Source organism: Nymphalis io, chromosome 1, assembly GCF_905147045.1.
Source record: "Nymphalis io chromosome 1, ilAglIoxx1.1, whole genome shotgun sequence".
Lineage (NCBI taxonomy): Eukaryota > Metazoa > Arthropoda > Insecta > Lepidoptera > Nymphalidae > Nymphalis > Nymphalis io.
In genome coordinates this window covers 1,958,381-1,976,862 of record NC_065888.1, presented here as the reverse complement: position 1 = coordinate 1,976,862, position 18,482 = coordinate 1,958,381, and the positions used below count along the sequence as shown (strand labels likewise).

The following is an 18,482-nucleotide window of genomic DNA, read 5'->3' as shown; positions in this document are numbered from 1 at the left end:
ATCATTTTCGACCAGTATATTTACATATTTGTTATTGCCAAAATTATAATTTATTCTTGAGACATTTAATGTTTAGTATACATTATATGTTAAGGATTTCAGATTTTTTTAATGGGGAATATTTTAGTACATAATGACATTTCGAAAACAATAACGTCACAGTTTTGGTTTATTTCCGAGACGCTCCGATAAAAGATAATTTATTATCATATTAATATGCAGATGCTTATGTGTCACGCGTTTCACTTAAACAGGAGTGTCTTATCTTATCAATGAATACAGATAAAATACTGATTAAAAATTTCCACTTGAGAGGAATGAAAAATTACAACATTACTGTTACGTACTCTATGAACATCGTATAAGTACGTTTATTGCTTGCTAATAATTTCCTGTCTAAATGAATGCATTAACCGATTGTGAATAAATCGCATTATCACTGTCCAAAAAACATTTAAAAAAATAAAAATTGGTTCAAATTAGTAGGATTTTAGATTCTGTGAAGGACTTTTAATAATTGAGTTTAAATACTAATAAAGTGACACACTTCTAACTTCCAGACTCCGCAATTGAGAATTTTTCGACAGAAAAATCCAATAACTTTTTATACTTATATATACTTATATATACTTTTTATACTGACTTGGTATTTGAAACATCCATATTGAGAGAGCGTATCCACGTTGAGTCTGTAAAAAAAGCAAAGACTGAGGAGGAGAAAGTTTTTAGCTTATTCCATCACGCTTTTCCAAAACGGGCTGGTGGAAATACATGTAGCAGATTTTCATCCGATCGCCTAACACGAGATGAATTAAAAACATCAAAAAGAACATGAAAATTAAGCGGTTTCCATCCCGGTTAGAACCCGCAGTCGTCGGTTTATGGTAACCTATTCTAACCACTAAGTCATCCCGGCTCTATGAAATAGAATATTATTAGTATTAATACGCTAAAAACGCCGCTTTATGATTTTTCATATATATGACAGTTACAACGTTAATTGTCCGTTTGAAACTAGCCAACACGATATATGGCCCGAGAGTCGGTCAAGGCATCTTTGTATTAAATTGATTTTGTATGTAAATAACATCTAGGTAAATGTTTAGTTATAGTTACAAATGTAAACAGTCGTTACATAACAACTATTAATATTTTTTGTATAATGTAAATAATGCAATCAATAGATAATCAATATTATTTAATACTGAAGATGAAGATGAAGTATATCGTTTTCATTGAGGGTATACAGACTGTAATGTAAGTACTATTATAAAATAAAGTATCTACGTCGCGGTCGCTCGAACCGCTGCTTGTTTAATTTATTTCATCATGTTAAGAGACGAATTTTGTTTTTGTAAGGGTATGTTCCGACTTATTTTTGGTAAAAAAACGTATTAATATATATTTATTTAGTAATCAACATCGCCATATTTTATTATAGCGCAGTAATCGCAGTATGTCCGCGGAATCGTTACTTATTTTGTTTTGATTTCATCCAATTTTTTTTTTACTGAACATTGAATTTAATATATCGAAAGCAAATAACATGCGACCTTACTTATAAAGGTCGCTTAGCTGTGTTTAGTTAAACACTGATATCTCTTTCTGTCAGTATTGATTTGATATTTGTAAGAAGAAGACACAGCATTGCTTAACTAATCACTTCCCTAAATTAACATATGTAATGCTGATAATATTGAGTTTTCAAGCAACGATCGCTGAGTAGGACAATAATATATCTTTTAAATACCAGCTTACAAAGCTAAACTTTATATGAATATGTATTATTGTTACTAAATAGTTCGGTAACTTGCATAATGTAATAGCTATATGAAGGTAGGTAGGAGGGTCGCTGATCGCAGGTGTCAATGCCCGTCCTTACTTATTCTTGGTACACTTACATAAGCTGGAAGGTCAAACTGCATAATTTAACAAAACTTGCAATTGGTATTGCACAGAATCAGCCGCGTATTTTAATTTTTATTGGAATCGTGTTGGCTCAGTGGTTTAAATTCTTGGATCTTAACCTGATATCGCAGGTTCAATAACGCGCGAGCACTGATCTTGTTTACATTTCATCTAGTTCTCGGCTCGAAAATTGTGAAACATGTATACAATAATATAATAAATTAACTTACAAGCTTCTTACGATTTCCTTGAGAGGCTTTGCCCAGCGATTGAATAGTTAACTGCTAGCTATTTAATGATACATTTTAAAACTATATTCTTCCGTATCCGTTCCGTAGGTATACATAACTAGTTCCGCACGCGGCTTCGTCCTCGCTTGAGGGAGGGGGTTAGGTAGCCTATGTTCTTTTCTGTACCTCTGAGAAGAATAATCGATTTGGTAGTTAACACCTGAAAGCGTAACAAACAAACTAACTTTCGCATTTACAATATTAGTAAGAATTAATTAACATACCTTTTTTTCGCTTTTATGGATTTAGCGTTGTTTTTTCTTTAAAATTATTTATATAATATGATAAGTTGTATCAATATCGGGCAATTATTTTTGCGATAGCGATTTTAATAATCGTAAATATTATTTTCCCAATTTTGTTATTACTTTACGCGAAAACACCGATACTTTTATCGTTATCAGTTAATAATTAAACACGAATTTGATGATAATTGAAAAATACCAGTGCCTTCAAATTATATTGAAAAAGTACTCGACGCGCTTCGCTATAAACGGAAATGTGACAGAAAAGCGGTTAAATTATTTCTGAAAGATGTTTTTTTTTTTAAATTCTTATTGAAATAAGTATTAGTTTCTAAAAATCAATTTTACATAAAAATAACTTCCATATAATTATTACTATATCTATATCATATTTATTTTAATCTACTAAACTAATCATTACATGATCAATTTTCAATACATCAACCTAATGCCATTCTTCAAATTACGAATGCTATATACGGGCGACATAAAATACCTTATTGAAAATTCAGTTGCATACACACATACAACGCGCCCCACAATCATGCGCAATATGGGACACGCAATTATAAGAATAAATTATTTTTTCAATTAAAAAAAAACAACAACGCATTATATGTCTTATACACGTTTAACGTAGGAATGTATTGAGGAGTTCGTATTCTTCAATTATTTATATGAGAATAGAATAGTATTTGCAGAAAGAAGAGAGGACGAGAGTACAAAAAAAAGCAAAATTTAAAAAAATAAAATTAAACTACCGCGTCCATAAAACATCTATAGTGTGCACGCAAGAGACATGTTTGTCTCTTTAATTTGATTCATAAGTTAAGAATTATGGATGCGCCAAGGTTTTAATGGAAAAGTACTCGTTGAAATGTGCACAAACGAACGGTGTAGTGAAGCAACAGTTGTCTCCAACATTTTCTGTTAATATCAGATGTGAAGCCAAAGAAAAACACGTTTTTTTTTCAATTAGAAGAAGAAAATGAGAATATATATTGAAATATATTTGATATATATTTGAAAATTAAAAATAAATAAAAAGTTTCATTGAAAACATACATGTTCTCCTTGTGTTAACGTGTTAATGTGTTAACAATAGTGTGTAAAGAATATTAAATTAGAAGTTGATGTGATCATAGTAATGTATAAATCGAATATCATTGTTTATGTTTTCAGTAAGGTTGGATACAACTGACGAGCCTGAATAATTTTCAAACACAAACATGAATTACTCACACTCTTACAACATATTACAATGTGTACGTAGCACACACACATGCCGCCTGTATACGTATTAAGGTGCATGTTCTTGTGTGAAAGTATAAATCGTGGTTCCTTCGATATTTAATTTACTCGTACCAAATTGTCTCAATCTGTGTACAAGGCAAAAATAATGTCGATTTGTGGCATTAATCATTTAATCTAAATAAACTAGCAACAACCAAACGCATAACGACTTATTTTAAAAGTAAATTAATTAAACCAGCTGAATAATTTTATTACAAAATTATTAATCCTTTCTCATAAAAGTAAGTCTTATATATATAATGAAAATAAAAATTCTATTTTTAAATCGCATATAAAAAAAATGAGGTAACATTTTTGATATATTTCTACAAAATGTCCTGGTGCAATCACTCGCAATAAAATTAAATACATGGTGACGGCGCCGTATAATATTTTATTCTATTAATAAACATTCTAGATCAATCACCTTGTGCTTGCATTCAAGACGGGTCATAGATATAAAGATTGGTTGCTTTACAAAACCAAACATTTTCTAGAAAGAGACAAAGCTACTGTTCTTAAGACCCAACACGAAAGGCTATCACGTGGACAAAGTCATAATTCTAGAAATAGACAAGTACTGCCCGCAGGATCGCTTTGTCTCTCTCACACTTTACCGTTCGTATTTAGTTAACTAGTCGGGGCCGACGGATGCTTCAGCCAACGAAAACTGTGAGGTTTAGTGCATTCACGTATTTCACAGGAAATCGTTTTCATCATTGCCTTTACACTGGTTTAGTATGATTTATATACATTGCTTGCTATACTCCCTTCCCGTAAAAATGTTTCTTTTTTTTTTAAATCTGTAATATTTACTGGCGCCAACTCATGTGTGCCCGCCCTCATGCTCTCTCTCCGCTGCTACCCTTTGCTCCCTCTCCCCTGTGTGTGTGTGTGTGGCGCCCCAGTAGTTGGGTTATGCGTTGATAAATCAGTCACTCAGTCTTATCGTAGTCAATTATTCTTTGATAATAATAATGTTCTCCAAATCGATTTCGGCCACGGCGGCCAATCTCAAGAGCGTGTGCGCAAACACAGGTGCTCTCTCTATTCTCTAACTCTCATATTCCGATGGGACGGCAATCCGACACGACCGGAAAGAGTTCAGGCGCAAGACCAACGGCTTTACGTGTTTTCCGAGGCACGGGAGTGTACACACTTCCAACTTCCAGACTCCGAGCTGCTACTGAGTATTTTCTGACAGAAAACCCAATAACTTTTTATTAAACACAGGACCTCCGGGTCTGTGGCCTTAAATCAAGCCACTAGAGCAAAGAGGCAGTCAGTTCTTTTATATATACATATATGTTACTTATATATACATATATGCTTTGTTATATATTTAATATAAATAATAAATTTATTGTAACAACGAAAATGTATGGTTTTTATTTATTCAAAATTCATATTTATTCATTGGTTTTCTTTAGTTATAAATACTTTCAATAACCATTAATATCATTATTTCACATCAGTGAACGTGCGTTCCGTGAGCGCCATATTTTTTTGTGGTTATTAGCAGTACGGAAATTATTCAAATAGTTCTAATCACACACTCATACACAAAGTCGCACATCCACACTCACATTTCTCAGTATCAGTATAATAAAACAATCTAATATTGTTTAAAGAGCATATTGTTTTAGTAGCAGTGACGTCAATAGAATATACATACTTAGAATGTACTTGTTATAGCTATTAGTATGATGCGTAAATATTTGAAAATACACTTAGAAGGTTTCATATATTTCTTAAAAACAAAGTAATACGCAGATGCGTTAATTATTCGTGACAACGTCTTTGTTAAAACTTGCATTGTCGTAAGGCATAGGAATGGTAATCGAAAATTATTTAGTATCAGTTCAAAGGCATACCGACTAGCGATGTGAAAGTAGAGTCGGTCCTGATTCCTGACCCCTTGGGCGATTGTCGTCTCTACTCCTACATAAGTTTAAATGAAGGGGAACACTAGTAATAGCTTGGAAACAGAGATTACCATTAGTACCTAAATTTTTTTGAGTTATTGCTTTCATTGCAATGTATTTTTAATATCATTAAAATAAAATGTATTATTAGTACTGTTTAAAACTGTAAAAAATTATATAATACAGAGGCTACTTGTTTATAAAATATACAACCATTATACTACTTATACAGTACTTATGTGTGATATTTCTTTGAAATTGCTTTATGTTTACAAAATCTTCAAGACGTATAAAAACATTTCTTATAGAGGTTTGCTTTCGCTTTCTACGCATAAATATCACTTTGTTGATTTATACATATGTATATGCCTACATTATTTGTGTTTATTAAATTGTATATGATTATATTTATAAAAATCTACATTCAGTATCTGCCGAAGCTTTACTTTTACTTTGGAATCGAAAGCCAAAACAAATAAAAATATTAAAAACAATATACTATTAATATCAGCTTAATACAGTTTGTACGATAATACACTGGCCTCCAAAAAAATCGACTCACCTACATTTTTTGTAAAAATGCTGTCGTATGGTTTTAAACTACCACATATTTATATTTTTAAGATTGATAATGAAAAAATGCAATTGTAGGATTGTACAAAAACAGAAATAGTGCGCAAAAAATAGGTTTTTAGGTAAATATGTGACAAAACACGAAAACACAAAATTTTACGCAATTTTATTTTTTTGTGTACAAAACGATTATGCCGTTTGTTTTTAAATTTGGGTGCCTAAATCTTACTTTAATAGGGAGTGTTTCCTCCTCTTGACCTAATCACTGCCTGCATACGCCTATTAAGTGACCTGATTAGCTTTTTAATGTCTTCCTGTGGGGTCCGTTGCCATTCTTCAGTTAAGGCAGCTTCCAGTTGATTCAGGGTTTCTGGAATTGGATTTCGTGCTCGAACCGTACGTTTTAGCTGGTCCCAGAGGTGCTCTATCGGGTTTAAGTCCGGAGTATTGGCTGGCCACTGCATAACTGGAATTTCGACTTCCCTGAAATAGTCTTTAACAATTTTAGCGACGTGAGGTCGTGCGTTGTCGTGCATAAGTTGGAAATTATCCCCAATATATCCAGCGTAAGGCATCACATGAGGCTCCAGAATGTCCGTTATGTAAGTTTCAGCACTAATAGCACGATTACGGAAAAAAACCAGTTCTGTGCGTCCCGTCAAAGAAATACCTCCCCAAAACATTGTAGAGCCTCCACCAAATCGGACTGTTTCTCGAATGCAACACTGAGAGTAGCGTTCTCCTGGCCTTCGCATGACGTTACGTCGTCCATCAGAGCCTACTAGAGACATTCGGCTTTCATCACTGAACAATACTGTCTCCCATTGGTCCAGTGTCCAATCGACGTGCTGCCTAGCAAATTGTAGTCTTGCTTGTCGATGGGATGCTGTGAGTTTTGGTCCTGTAGCTGGCTTGTGAGGGGTTAAGTTTTGCTCTCGAAGTCTTCTTCTTACAGTATTTTCACTCACAGACACTCCACGACTTTCTCGGAGTCTACCTTCAACGTCAACAGCCGAAAGATGTCGGTTTCTTAAAGACGTCAAACCAATAAAACGGTCATCGGTCAGGTTCGTGACACGCCCCCTGCCAGTTCCTGGTCTCCGGCGATACTCCCCAGTCTCCAAGTAGCGTTTGTACACTCTTCGCACCGCTGAACGACTTAATTTTAGTGTTCTAGCCACATTTCGCTGACTTAACCCCTCATGAATAAGAGCTACGACTTGAGCAGCTTCTGCTTCAGTAGTATCCATTTTTTATGTTTAAACTTATTAAAATTATTGTTTCAACAAAGTTTCATACACTTAATCAATAATAAACATCGAACCGAGATGACTCCGCGTTAAGAACTGAAAATAAACTAACCATGCACGTTGTGCACAAAGTAACGTTTTCTTATCAATACTTTAAAAATATTCCAAATATCCTCAATAACACTTACAACTCCTCCAAATCAATATCAAGTGGGTAATAAAATGTTAAATGTATGTCCCATAAGTAAAACAATCCACCTAGGTCGTCGCGTAGTTAAGATAACAACTTTGTAAGTAAAAAAATACAGGTGGGTCAATTTTTTTGGCGGCCAGTGATTTTTTTTTTTGTTACGTGTAAAGGTACGTTTTCACTGAAATTATACGCGATTTCTGCGTTTGCAACTGTTTGCGATTTTGTTACTTATTATTTTCATACTAAATTTCAAATTAAGCTTATTAAAGTCATTTTTGTCATGAACATTGTTAAAATAACATAGAAATTGTCGATTTTACTTGTGCAGAGATCAGGTTTAGATATTTTATTTGCATTCCTCTATTCATGTACGGCATTATTTCGGTCTTCTTGATCGATGACGTGATTGTATAAACTATACTGCTTAAAATAAACAGGAATATGACACATAAAAACATTAATGTATCACATTTCTAGGATATTTCATTCGTTCAAAAACAAACAAAAAAGTTTGATGAATGTTTTGCGCCAATCATAAAACACCGGACGGTGTTTTCCGATACCTCAAAATAAACGCATGCGGTATGACGATGGATCGGTTGAGTTAGTGATGTATTCAATTTTAGTAATATGTTAAAATAACTCTGTTTTATTTTGTCTTCTACTTTTTTATATTTCTAACAAGTAGGCAAACTGGCAAAAAAGGCCATCTACTGATAAGTGGTCAGTGGCACATAGACATTGGCGCTGTAAAAATGTTAACGATCCCTTACATCGCCAATACGCCACGATCTTTATGAACTGAGATATTATGCCCTTAGTGCCAAGTAGTTACATTGTCTAACTCGGCCTTTAAATCGAAACACGGCATAACTAAGTAGGTATTACTGTTTGGGGGTAGACTGTGTGATGAGTGGGTGGTACCTACCCAAAATTACTAAGTTAATAATTCTTATAATGTAACCCTGTAAGATTTTCGCTAGGTAACATTTTTAAATATCGTTTTCATTATTTTATAATTGTTTAAATTATAAATAACATTACAATTACTTTATTTTTTGGGCCTTTTTTCAAGTACTTTTCAATCAAAGGTTGGATGAAAGAGATCGCAGCTTTAGCGATAATGCAGGCAGCATTTGAACCTTGGTCCAGGAAACGTCCTGGTCCACAGTGGTGAAAAAGGGAAAGAAGGGGAAGAAGACTGCTACTCCGGCAGAAGTCACCGCCTCAGCCACACCGACAGTGTCCAAGGTGCTACAGGTGGTCAAACCTAAGCTGGCAGCCCCTCGCACGGCTGCAGTAACAGTCACATTGAAGCCGGAGGCGCAGGAAAAGGGCGTGACTTACGCCCACATCCTGGAGCGGGCCGAGCAAGGCGTTAAGCTCCAGGATCTAGGGATCTGCGGTGGTCAGAAGGTTGGCAACGGGAGCCAGGGTCTTGGAACTCCCGAAGGCACAAACAGAGCAGGCGGAGAAGCTAGCCGAGAAGCTCCGCACTGTGCTAGATGGAGTGGCCAACGTTGTGCGGCCTGTGAAGCGGGTGGACCTCAAGGTGATGGGTCTCGATGACTCCGTCACAAAAGAGAAGGTGGTGGCCGCAGTAGCACGCGTAGGGGACTGCTCCCTAGAGGAGGTTAGGTGTGGGGATATGCAACGTGGTCCCGGTTATATGGGGATGGTCCGGGTGACGTGCCCCCTTACAGCAGCGAAAATGCTGTCCGAAGCTGGTCGCCTCCTGGTTGGGTGGAGCTCGGCCAAGGTGTGCGTGTGGAGCAGCGCCCTTTGCGCTGCTTCAAATGCATGGGCCTTGGTCACACTAAGGCGCTTTGCCCATCTAAGGCTGAAAGAGGGGGACTTTGTTACCGGTGTGGTGTCGAAGGCCACAAGGCAGATACCTGCACCGGAAAGTTGTGCTGCGCTGTATGCACAGATGCCGGTAGGCCTTTCGGGCACGTAATGGGGTCAGGGGAGTGTAACCCACCGATCACAAAAGGAAAAATGGTCTTAGGCACCCAGACCACTGATAACGTCGGACGGCGCAAAGCTGAGGAGGAAGCTGCCATGTCATCATGAAAGACAAGCTAAGCTTCCTCCAGACGAATGTCAACCACTGCGCCGGGGCTCAGGACCTGCTACTGCAGTCCATGGCGGAGTGGCAAATTGACCTGGCTGTGGCCTGCGAGCCCTATTTCATCCCTTCCCTACCTTACTGGGTAGGGGATTTGGATGGCACCGTGGCGATCCTCACTCGGAGCGGAACGGGTCCATCCCTCTCACTCATTGAGAGGGGCTCGGGCTACGTAGTGGCGGGGTGGGGAGAGTACATAGTTGTGGGAACGTACTTCTCCCCTAACCGGGGCCTGGCGGAATTCGAAATCTTTCTTGGCTCTGTCAGAGCTGCGGTGTCCAGGCAGTCGCCGAAACCGACAATGGTTCTCGGCGACTTTAACGCAAAATCACGTGCCTGGGGAAACCCTGCTACGAATCCGCGAGGGAGGGCCGTCCAGGTGTGGGCCCTGCTCTCCAGCCTGTCTCTACTTAATAGGGGGCAGGTGCACACCTGCGTGCGGCAGCAGGGGGGGTCTGTGGTGGACCTATCGTTCGCCACCCCTGTCGCAGCACGCAGAGTAAGGAACTGGAGGGTAGAGGAGGAGGTGGAGACTCTGTCGGACCATAGATACATCCGATTTGAGATCTCCAACTCCTGCAGGCCAGCGGGACCACTGAGGGTGCCAACCACGCTTCCGAGGTGGTCTCTTGGCCAGCTAAATCGTGAGCTGGTCAAGGAGGCTGCCATCGTGCAGCGGTGGATTTCCGCGGGATGGAGGCGCTAGCGTCGAAGAGATGGCGGGCAGCATGCGCAGTGCTCTAAAGGAGGTGTGCGATGCGGCCATGCCGAGGACCCGACAGAGGGTACCGCGCCGTCAGGTGTACTGGTGGTCGCTCGAAATAGCAGAGCTGCGGGCGACATGTAACCGGGCGTGGAGGGCTTACGTCCGTTGTCGCAGGCGCAACGGCCTCGACACGGACTTGGAGGGACGGCTGTGGGCCGCCAGTTGAAAAAGGAGCTGCAGCAGGCGATAAGTTGTGCCAAGCAGAGAGCAAGGGAGGAGCTACTGGTGGGCCTGAACAGGGACCCGTGGGGGCGCCCGTATCGTGGTGTGCGAGGGAAGTTCCGTACACACGGCGCTCCTGTTACGGAAACGCTACCGCCGGATCTTCTTCTGCGCCTGGTTGGGGAATTATTTCCTAACTCAGGCGACCACGTCCCACCAAGTATGGCCCCTCTCTCCATGACAGATGACAATATGGCTCCACCAAATATCATGGAGCGAGAGATGGAGATGGCCCTTGATCGACTGAGGGCCAGAACAGCGCCGGGTCCGGGACGGGACGGGGTTCCAGGACGTGTTCTGCGTGACGCCCTGGAGCACCTAGGAGGGAGGCTTCGGGAACTGTTCGACGAGTGTCTTTCTAGTGGGCAGTTTCCGAAGCTATGGAAGGAAGGAAAATTGGTCCTGTTGCCGAAGAAGGGGCGCCCACTAAGCTCTTCCTCGGCATACAGGCCAATTGTGCTGCTGAATGAGACGGGCAAACTCTTCGAAAAGATTGTCGCTGCCCGTCTTGTTCAGCACCTCGAGGAGGTGGGACCGGGTCTTTCAGAGGCTCAGTTCGGGTTCAGGGTGGGTCGATCAACTATCGACGCCCTGAAGACCCTGAAGACCCGGACCATGGAGGCGGTGGCCCGAGGGGACGTGGTCCTGGCGGTATCGCTGGACGTGGCGAACGCCTTCAATAGTCTTCCTTTCGGGACAATAAGGGAGGCGCTTCGATATCATGGGGTGCCTTCCTATCTCAGAAGGCTGTTGGGGGCATACCTCCAGGATCGGGTGGTCCTCTGGGAGGGGGGCGATGGGTGACTTGTCCGGCGTCGAGTAGGCTGCGGCGTTCCACAGGGGTCGGTTCTCGGCCCAATCCTGTGGAACGTCGGCTTTGACTGGCTCCTGCGGGCACCCGTCCTTCCCGGGATGGGGGTGCTGTGCTACGCGGACGACACCCTCATCACAGTGACGGGACGTACTTTTCAGGAAGCAGCCCGCTTGGCTGAGGTCGGAGTGTCGCTCACGATGGATCGAATCAAGATGCTGGGCTTGAGGGTCTCTGTAACAAAAACGGAGGCCCTCCTATTCCACGGTCCACGTCGAGGTCCCCCTCGAGGAGCGTCTATCACCGTCCAGGGAACGGTGATTAAGGTGCAGGCCCAGATGAGGTATCTGGGCCTGATTCTGGATGGAAGTTGGAGCTTCGGGCAGCATTTTGTCCAACTCAGCCCGAAGCTCATCAACGCCGCTGCCGCCTTGGGCCGCCTTCTACCCAACGTAGGAGGGCCGGAAACACCTTGCCGGCGATTATACGCTGGTGTGGTGCGCTCCATGGCGCTGTACGGTGCACCCATCTGGGTGGACGCTCTCACTGCTCGTAACAAGGCTCTTCTTCGGAGACCACAGAGAGTCATAGCGGTGAGAGCGATACGTGGTTACCGTACAGTGTCATGGACGGCAGCGACACTTCTCGCGAGCGATCCGCCTTGGGAACTCCAGGCAGAGGTGCTTGCAGAAGTGTACCGGTTCCGGGTGGAAGCGAGGTCGAGTGGCGACCGTCCAGGATTGGCGGAGGTGGAGCGAGTCAGGGCTCTAGCCCAGCGAGGCTTGATTCGCAGGTGGGAGGAGGACCTGGGGTCCCCCTTGGCAGGCCTGGCGACAGTGGAGGCGGTCCGTCCCCACTTGAGTCGCTGGGTGGAACGGAGTCACGGCACACTCACATTCAGGCTGACGCAGGTACTTACCGGGCACGGTTGCTTCGGTAGGTATCTGCACCGGATAGCGAGGCGGGAGGTCACTCCCTCCTGCCACGAGTGCGGCGCGCCTTCGGACACGGCGCGTCACACCCTGATTGAGTGTGCTGCATGGGGGCCTCAGCGCCATTACCTGGCGGCCATTGTAGGCGGAGACCTCTCGCTGCTGAGCGTGATAAACGCCATGATCGGTAGCGAGAGGGGCTGGAAGGAGATGGTCTCTTTCTGCGAAAACGTCATGTCGCAGAAGGAGGCCGCGGAGCGGGAGCGTGAGAACAGTGCTTCCGCTGACCCGCTTTGCCGAAGAAGACCGGGGAGAAGACGTCGGCGCTATGCAAACCTTCTCCTCCCGCCGTAAATGTCGCCGGGGATAGGGGGTGTCTGTAACCCGAGAACCCCTTAGAATTTGGACGCCTGCAGAGGCGAGCCTACCGTCGGGACGTCACGGTAGTATGCGCAAGCGATCCCGTGGCGTCCCCCGAAAAGACGGTGTGGGTATCGCTGGTTTTTTGGTGGATATTCCGGCGCCTTCAGCGGCAGCGAGCCCCACATACCCCCCCACTTCAAGTGGGGGAAACGCGTAAATGCGTTCTTCCAGCGGAAAAAAAAAGGCAGCATTTGAACCTAACTATGAAACTTTGTACATTGCATATATTCATTATGCAAATATTTTGTTAATCTGAGTACAATAAAGTATAAATAAATGAAATTATTATAAATATTAACAACAATGTACATATAATAACTCTTACTGACGAAACCAGTTTTCGTTTTTCGTTGTTGCTTAGCGTTGCTTGGTCAGTATGTCAGTATAATGTAGTATGTGACAAGTTCGTAAATTATTTAGACTTATTTGGTAAGGAAATATACAAAGTAAAATCAAATACACACACACGCAAACTTAAAAATAATAATGATATAGAGAACACATATGTACTTGCTATAACAAGGAAAAAAACACAAAACCAATTTGTTGTTGTGATTGGTTCAGCATTCAAAGTCTTTTCTTAGAATATCTCATATTTAAATTTCGCTGGGAATCTAAAAATAAAATAAGTGTTATTTAAATTACCTAGTTTTCCTCGACTCGAAGACATTTTTAATTCATACCCGTATGGTTGAAATAATTGAAGAATTGGTGCAGCCGTGCAGGCAACGATAGCAATTACCGCGGGTTTTGAAGGTCGTCGCCCTTAGGTGTCGTGTATAACTACGGTCTCTGGGTCACGGACGTTAAATTATACAGCTGATTACCGGTTTAAAATAGTTTTTACTTTCTCCATCAACTTTGAAACTGTAATGATATTTATAATCATATATGATATTATATATTTTAATCATTTATTATTTTATCACATGACAGTTAATTATTATTCATAAAAAACTAAACAATGTACTAACATTATATAGCATAACGTTATATAAGTTCGTACAACTGGATAATACCATTTTAAACAAAGTATAAACAAGTATTTTTAATATAATCATTATCGAACCAAGACAAATTTAAATGACGGAAAATGTATTTCATGAATATGGTATTTATTTTGATAAGAGTTAAAACTGTGTGACAAAGAAATTGTTGAATACATTATACAATTTCGTCGCGAACTTGTCTGTAGGCATTTTGGGGGTCTAAAAATCTCTCGTACAAAGGTATACTCCAACTATATTATAGTTTTGGTGGTAGAACTTTGTGCAAGCTCTTTTGTGTCTGTCGTGTGATTCTGTCACCCACTCTTCACACAACAGCCAAACAACAATACTTGTAATTGCTGCTGTGTTGTGTTGTGGGTGGCCCATTAATGACATAAGGGTTTTGATTAATATTCCTCCATGGTGACCACTTATCATCAGGCAGCCCATTTGCCAGCCCGATTACCTTTATTTTAACATTAAAATTACGGGCGACCGAGCTTTACACGTTTCTAATATTTATTACAATAGTATATATTAAAAACGCTTCAGAAAAAACAGCAAAACCTCACGTAAACACAAAAAAAAAAACAAATCGTTGGAGCCGTTTCACACAAAATGTATATAATTATGTACACAAGGATTGCGCACGTAATATTAAAAAAATTAAAATATATAAATAAAAATATCCCAGCTATAACACACGGCCTTCCGTTCATCGTTTCCTTTAGCACATTCTAAGAATGTGGAGAACAAATAATATATTTATATACATATATATAATAATATATTTTTGAATATTTGTATGAATAAGCAAAGGCAACTTATACATATCATTTGTATATATTGTATAACATTTTCAGTTTCGGGTTATCTATATATATATAAAACAATAACTGAATAACTGACGGACTTATCAACGCACAACCCACTACTTTGGCTAGCACCATGAAAATTTGCATTTTTTTTACGCATTAGTTGAGAGACACTAAGAAAGGTTTTTTTTTTAATTTAACCCCTAGGATAAAGATGATGAAAGTTTTTATGAAAATTCTTTAATTTTATAGAAAGAGCTAGAGAGGAAATTAGTATTTAGTAATTCTGAATTATAACGCGAGCCAAGCCTATTTATTTATAAAATACACTTCATTGATTCTGCAATTATATTTATTATACAGAGATGACAATATTCTAATCATTGATTATAAAAAGAACGCGTCTGTCTTAACTGATAGCGGGTTCAAGGCAAGTTACATTGAATTTTCATGTGCTTAAAAATCATCTAGTGCTCGGCGTTGGAGAAGACATCGCGAGGAAGCCTGCCTTTTTTTCTATATGAAATTATAACTTTGATGGCTAGCAAAAAAATTGTTCTAAAGAGTTTGACTATATCACAAGTCATAATAATGTCCTCCAGACCGATTTCGGCCGCGGCGGCAAATCTCAAGAGCTATTAGCCAACTGCGCAGTACATATTATAGTCCACAAATGTGTGCGTAAACACAGGTGCACTCTCTATTCTCTAACTCTCATAATCCAATGGGACGGTAATCCGACATGACCGGAAAGAGTTCATGCGGAGGAGAAGAGCTTTACGTGCTTACGAGGCACGGGAGCGGATACATTTCCAACTTCCAGACTCCGGGCTTGTACGGAAAATTTTCGACAGAAAAACTCAAACACAAGCCATAGATAATGGAACACATAATAATTATTATTTACCTATTAATAAAATTACTAGAATTATCATTAATTTAAGACAAATAATATAATTATGGTTTCAATAATAATTTTCATTTAAGGGTAATATTATTTATAATTATGTTTATATTTTAATACTTTAAAATATACATAATTATCTTATTGTCGTCGTTATGTTACATTTCTGCATCAATAATATTGTTTAAGAATAATTAACAAATGCATAATGTACTTTTAAACAGCATAACGATGTTTACTGCAATCTTAAGTAGAGTTTTTAATTAGGAATTCAATTATTATGTTTAAATAATACGCAATAGCATACAAATATGTATGTGTTGTCTTACTTAACTATTAAACTGGAAATTTTATGAAGCAAAGTTTTCATCTTTCGTAGCAGATATCGTTTTGTACGTGTCAGAATATTTAGTCGCAAATGTTATATTTGCATGTTATATATTTACATGTATAATAATAAATATATAGTAACTTTAATTATTGTCTTCTAATTGCAAACAATTTAATCTTGTACGAATATTTGCTGTATAACCTAAGTACATGTTTAATTATTTATAAAATTATATTACTATAATAAATTCAAGTAATTAAGGAGCCGGCGACCAAACGCTTTTACAAGATTCTCAGCGTTTAAAAACTGTTTTTAAAAATTGTGTTATTTTATAATGTTTGTCTTTTTGAATTAATATTTAGATTTTATTGATATTTTTTTTATAAAATTGTGTTTTATAATATTTTATTTTATTTTTTTGCTCAAATTTATTAGTTTGTAATTTTATTAGTATGCATATAATTAATTATTATACTAGTACTATATATAATATATGTTTCATTTATTGATACATTTTTCATTAATTATAAAATAAGGTGATTCTGTTATAAATAATAATAAAAAATACAACAATTTCCGATGTTCAATATAAAGATTACTATGTATATATTTTGTTCACAGACGCCTGTCTAAGATGCCAGGGCGAGAGCAAAAAGGACTCGTACGGCAAGCAAGATTGCGTGGTGGTCTGGGGCGAGTGTAACCACAGCTTTCATTTCTGCTGCATGTCGCTCTGGGTAAAGCAAAATAACCGTTGTCCACTCTGTCAGCAAGAGTGGTCAATTCAACGGATGGGCAAATAAAATAGTCCATTATTACGTAACATATAATCTCCAACTTAAGCATGCTTCATAGTAATTTGTATCGTACGATGTAAATATTTATTTTTTTGTATTGCAAATTAACTGGTCAATAAAACCACTATATTTAAAAGTAGCGTTTTCTTTTATTAAGGCAGCAGATTAAAATAGACAACTATTTACTCTCGCGAAGTCTAGAAAAACCTTGCTTCTAGATGAGGACCGAGGTTACTCACTTGTGTTACTAAAAATAGCAGGGTTCTGCATTACACGTGGTATGTACATCATTAATCTACTGACGACGCTTAGTGAAACTATGTTACCCGATAACAATATAACGACAAGATATTTATTCCTATTAGATCACGACAAATTAAAACAAATATTGATCGACAGTGTGTAACCACTTCATTATACACATATAAGCGATACAAAAATTCGTTATTATGGGGATATTTATTAAAAACACTAAGACATATGACTAATAATTTCAGCCTTTATAGTCACGTTACACGAATCGTATTGAACGAAAATATTAATAAAATTTGAACACAATTTTAAAAATTCGAATAATTTCCTTGTGGTTCTACGAATCATCATACATATAAAATTCAACACATATATTTGTATCGTTTTGAGGTATTTATAAACTATAATGAATCTTTTATTATACTATACCTATAAGAATGTGTGGGTCAAACCTTGTATTTGTAACCAGTTTCACCCAACCTAGAAGATGAATTTTGCAATATTTTTCTGTGTTAGTCATGATACAATGTAGAAGATAATTTGAACGAAATCGATATTTTATTAAATTTCAATAAATGTATGTTTAAAAAAGTTTTATGTTTTGTTACTAAACATAGGTTTTTAATAACGCAATAATTATAAAGTAATACTAATGTATTACATTTACTTTAACAAATGGTCTGTACTAAACTGAAGGGAAAATGTATAGCTATTCTGTAAGAACAAATATAAACATATATATAAAAGAATGCCTAACTGAAAAAATTCACTAAACCAATAAACATAATTCATACCAGAACGTTAAGTTTTTGTCGTGTGTATAATATAAATTATTTCGTTCTCTCTTAATGAAATAATCTAGTAAATGTTACAACTGCTTATAAACCTGGATGGCCGGAAAACTGAATAGGATGTGGTAAGTTTCTTTAAGTAAGAAAATATGAGGGTCCCATGACAACTCAGTGACGATGTCCTCCTCTATTCGCAAGAGAGACTAGCTAACTGCGCAGGTCATGTAACAATATTCAAGCGTGCGCGCAAAAATTCAGGCGCAGGACCACCAGCTGTCCATTGTTTCCGAGGCACGGTTATGTAAACACTGATTTATGGACTACTACTGATATATTGAGCTACAGCTAGTAAATTTTAATAACTGAAAAAATCTAATAACTTTGAACAGACTCCGGGACCTTGGGATGAGTGGCCTTATAAGCCAGCCACTGTACTAACGAGGCGTCAAACCAGTAATGCAGGTTTCACTGTATTTAGTCGCACTACGCTTATAAGTTACAATTTATTAATAAAGGAAGTCCACAAACAGTAATACATCATGATTACTGTGTGATAAATATTGCTCGTCTTCAATGTTTATATTCGCATAATTGAATACTTGGCAAACTTGTCAACTAACGAGTGGAAAATCAGGGTGAAGTCA

At 38.8% G+C, this 18,482-nt stretch overlaps 1 protein-coding gene across 2 annotated transcripts in view; it reads left to right on the top strand.

Annotated features, from left to right (window-relative positions):
• Positions 1-16,934, top strand: part of LOC126772283 (RING-box protein 2-like) — a 37,799-nt gene extending 20,865 nt beyond the window's left edge. Inside the window, exons 1-2 of one of the 2 annotated variants that reach the window (XR_007669642.1) lie at positions 687-884; positions 16,620-16,742. Coding sequence is in view for 1 of the 2 variants with exons in the window: in XM_050492579.1 (XP_050348536.1) it covers positions 16,620-16,801 (182 nt within the window). In the remaining variant the exon portion in view is untranslated. Of the gene's footprint in view, positions 1-686; positions 885-16,619 lie in introns of those variants that run through there. The other variant, XM_050492579.1, reaches the window with a different exon arrangement.
• The last annotated feature ends 1,548 nt before the right edge of the window (positions 16,935-18,482 follow it).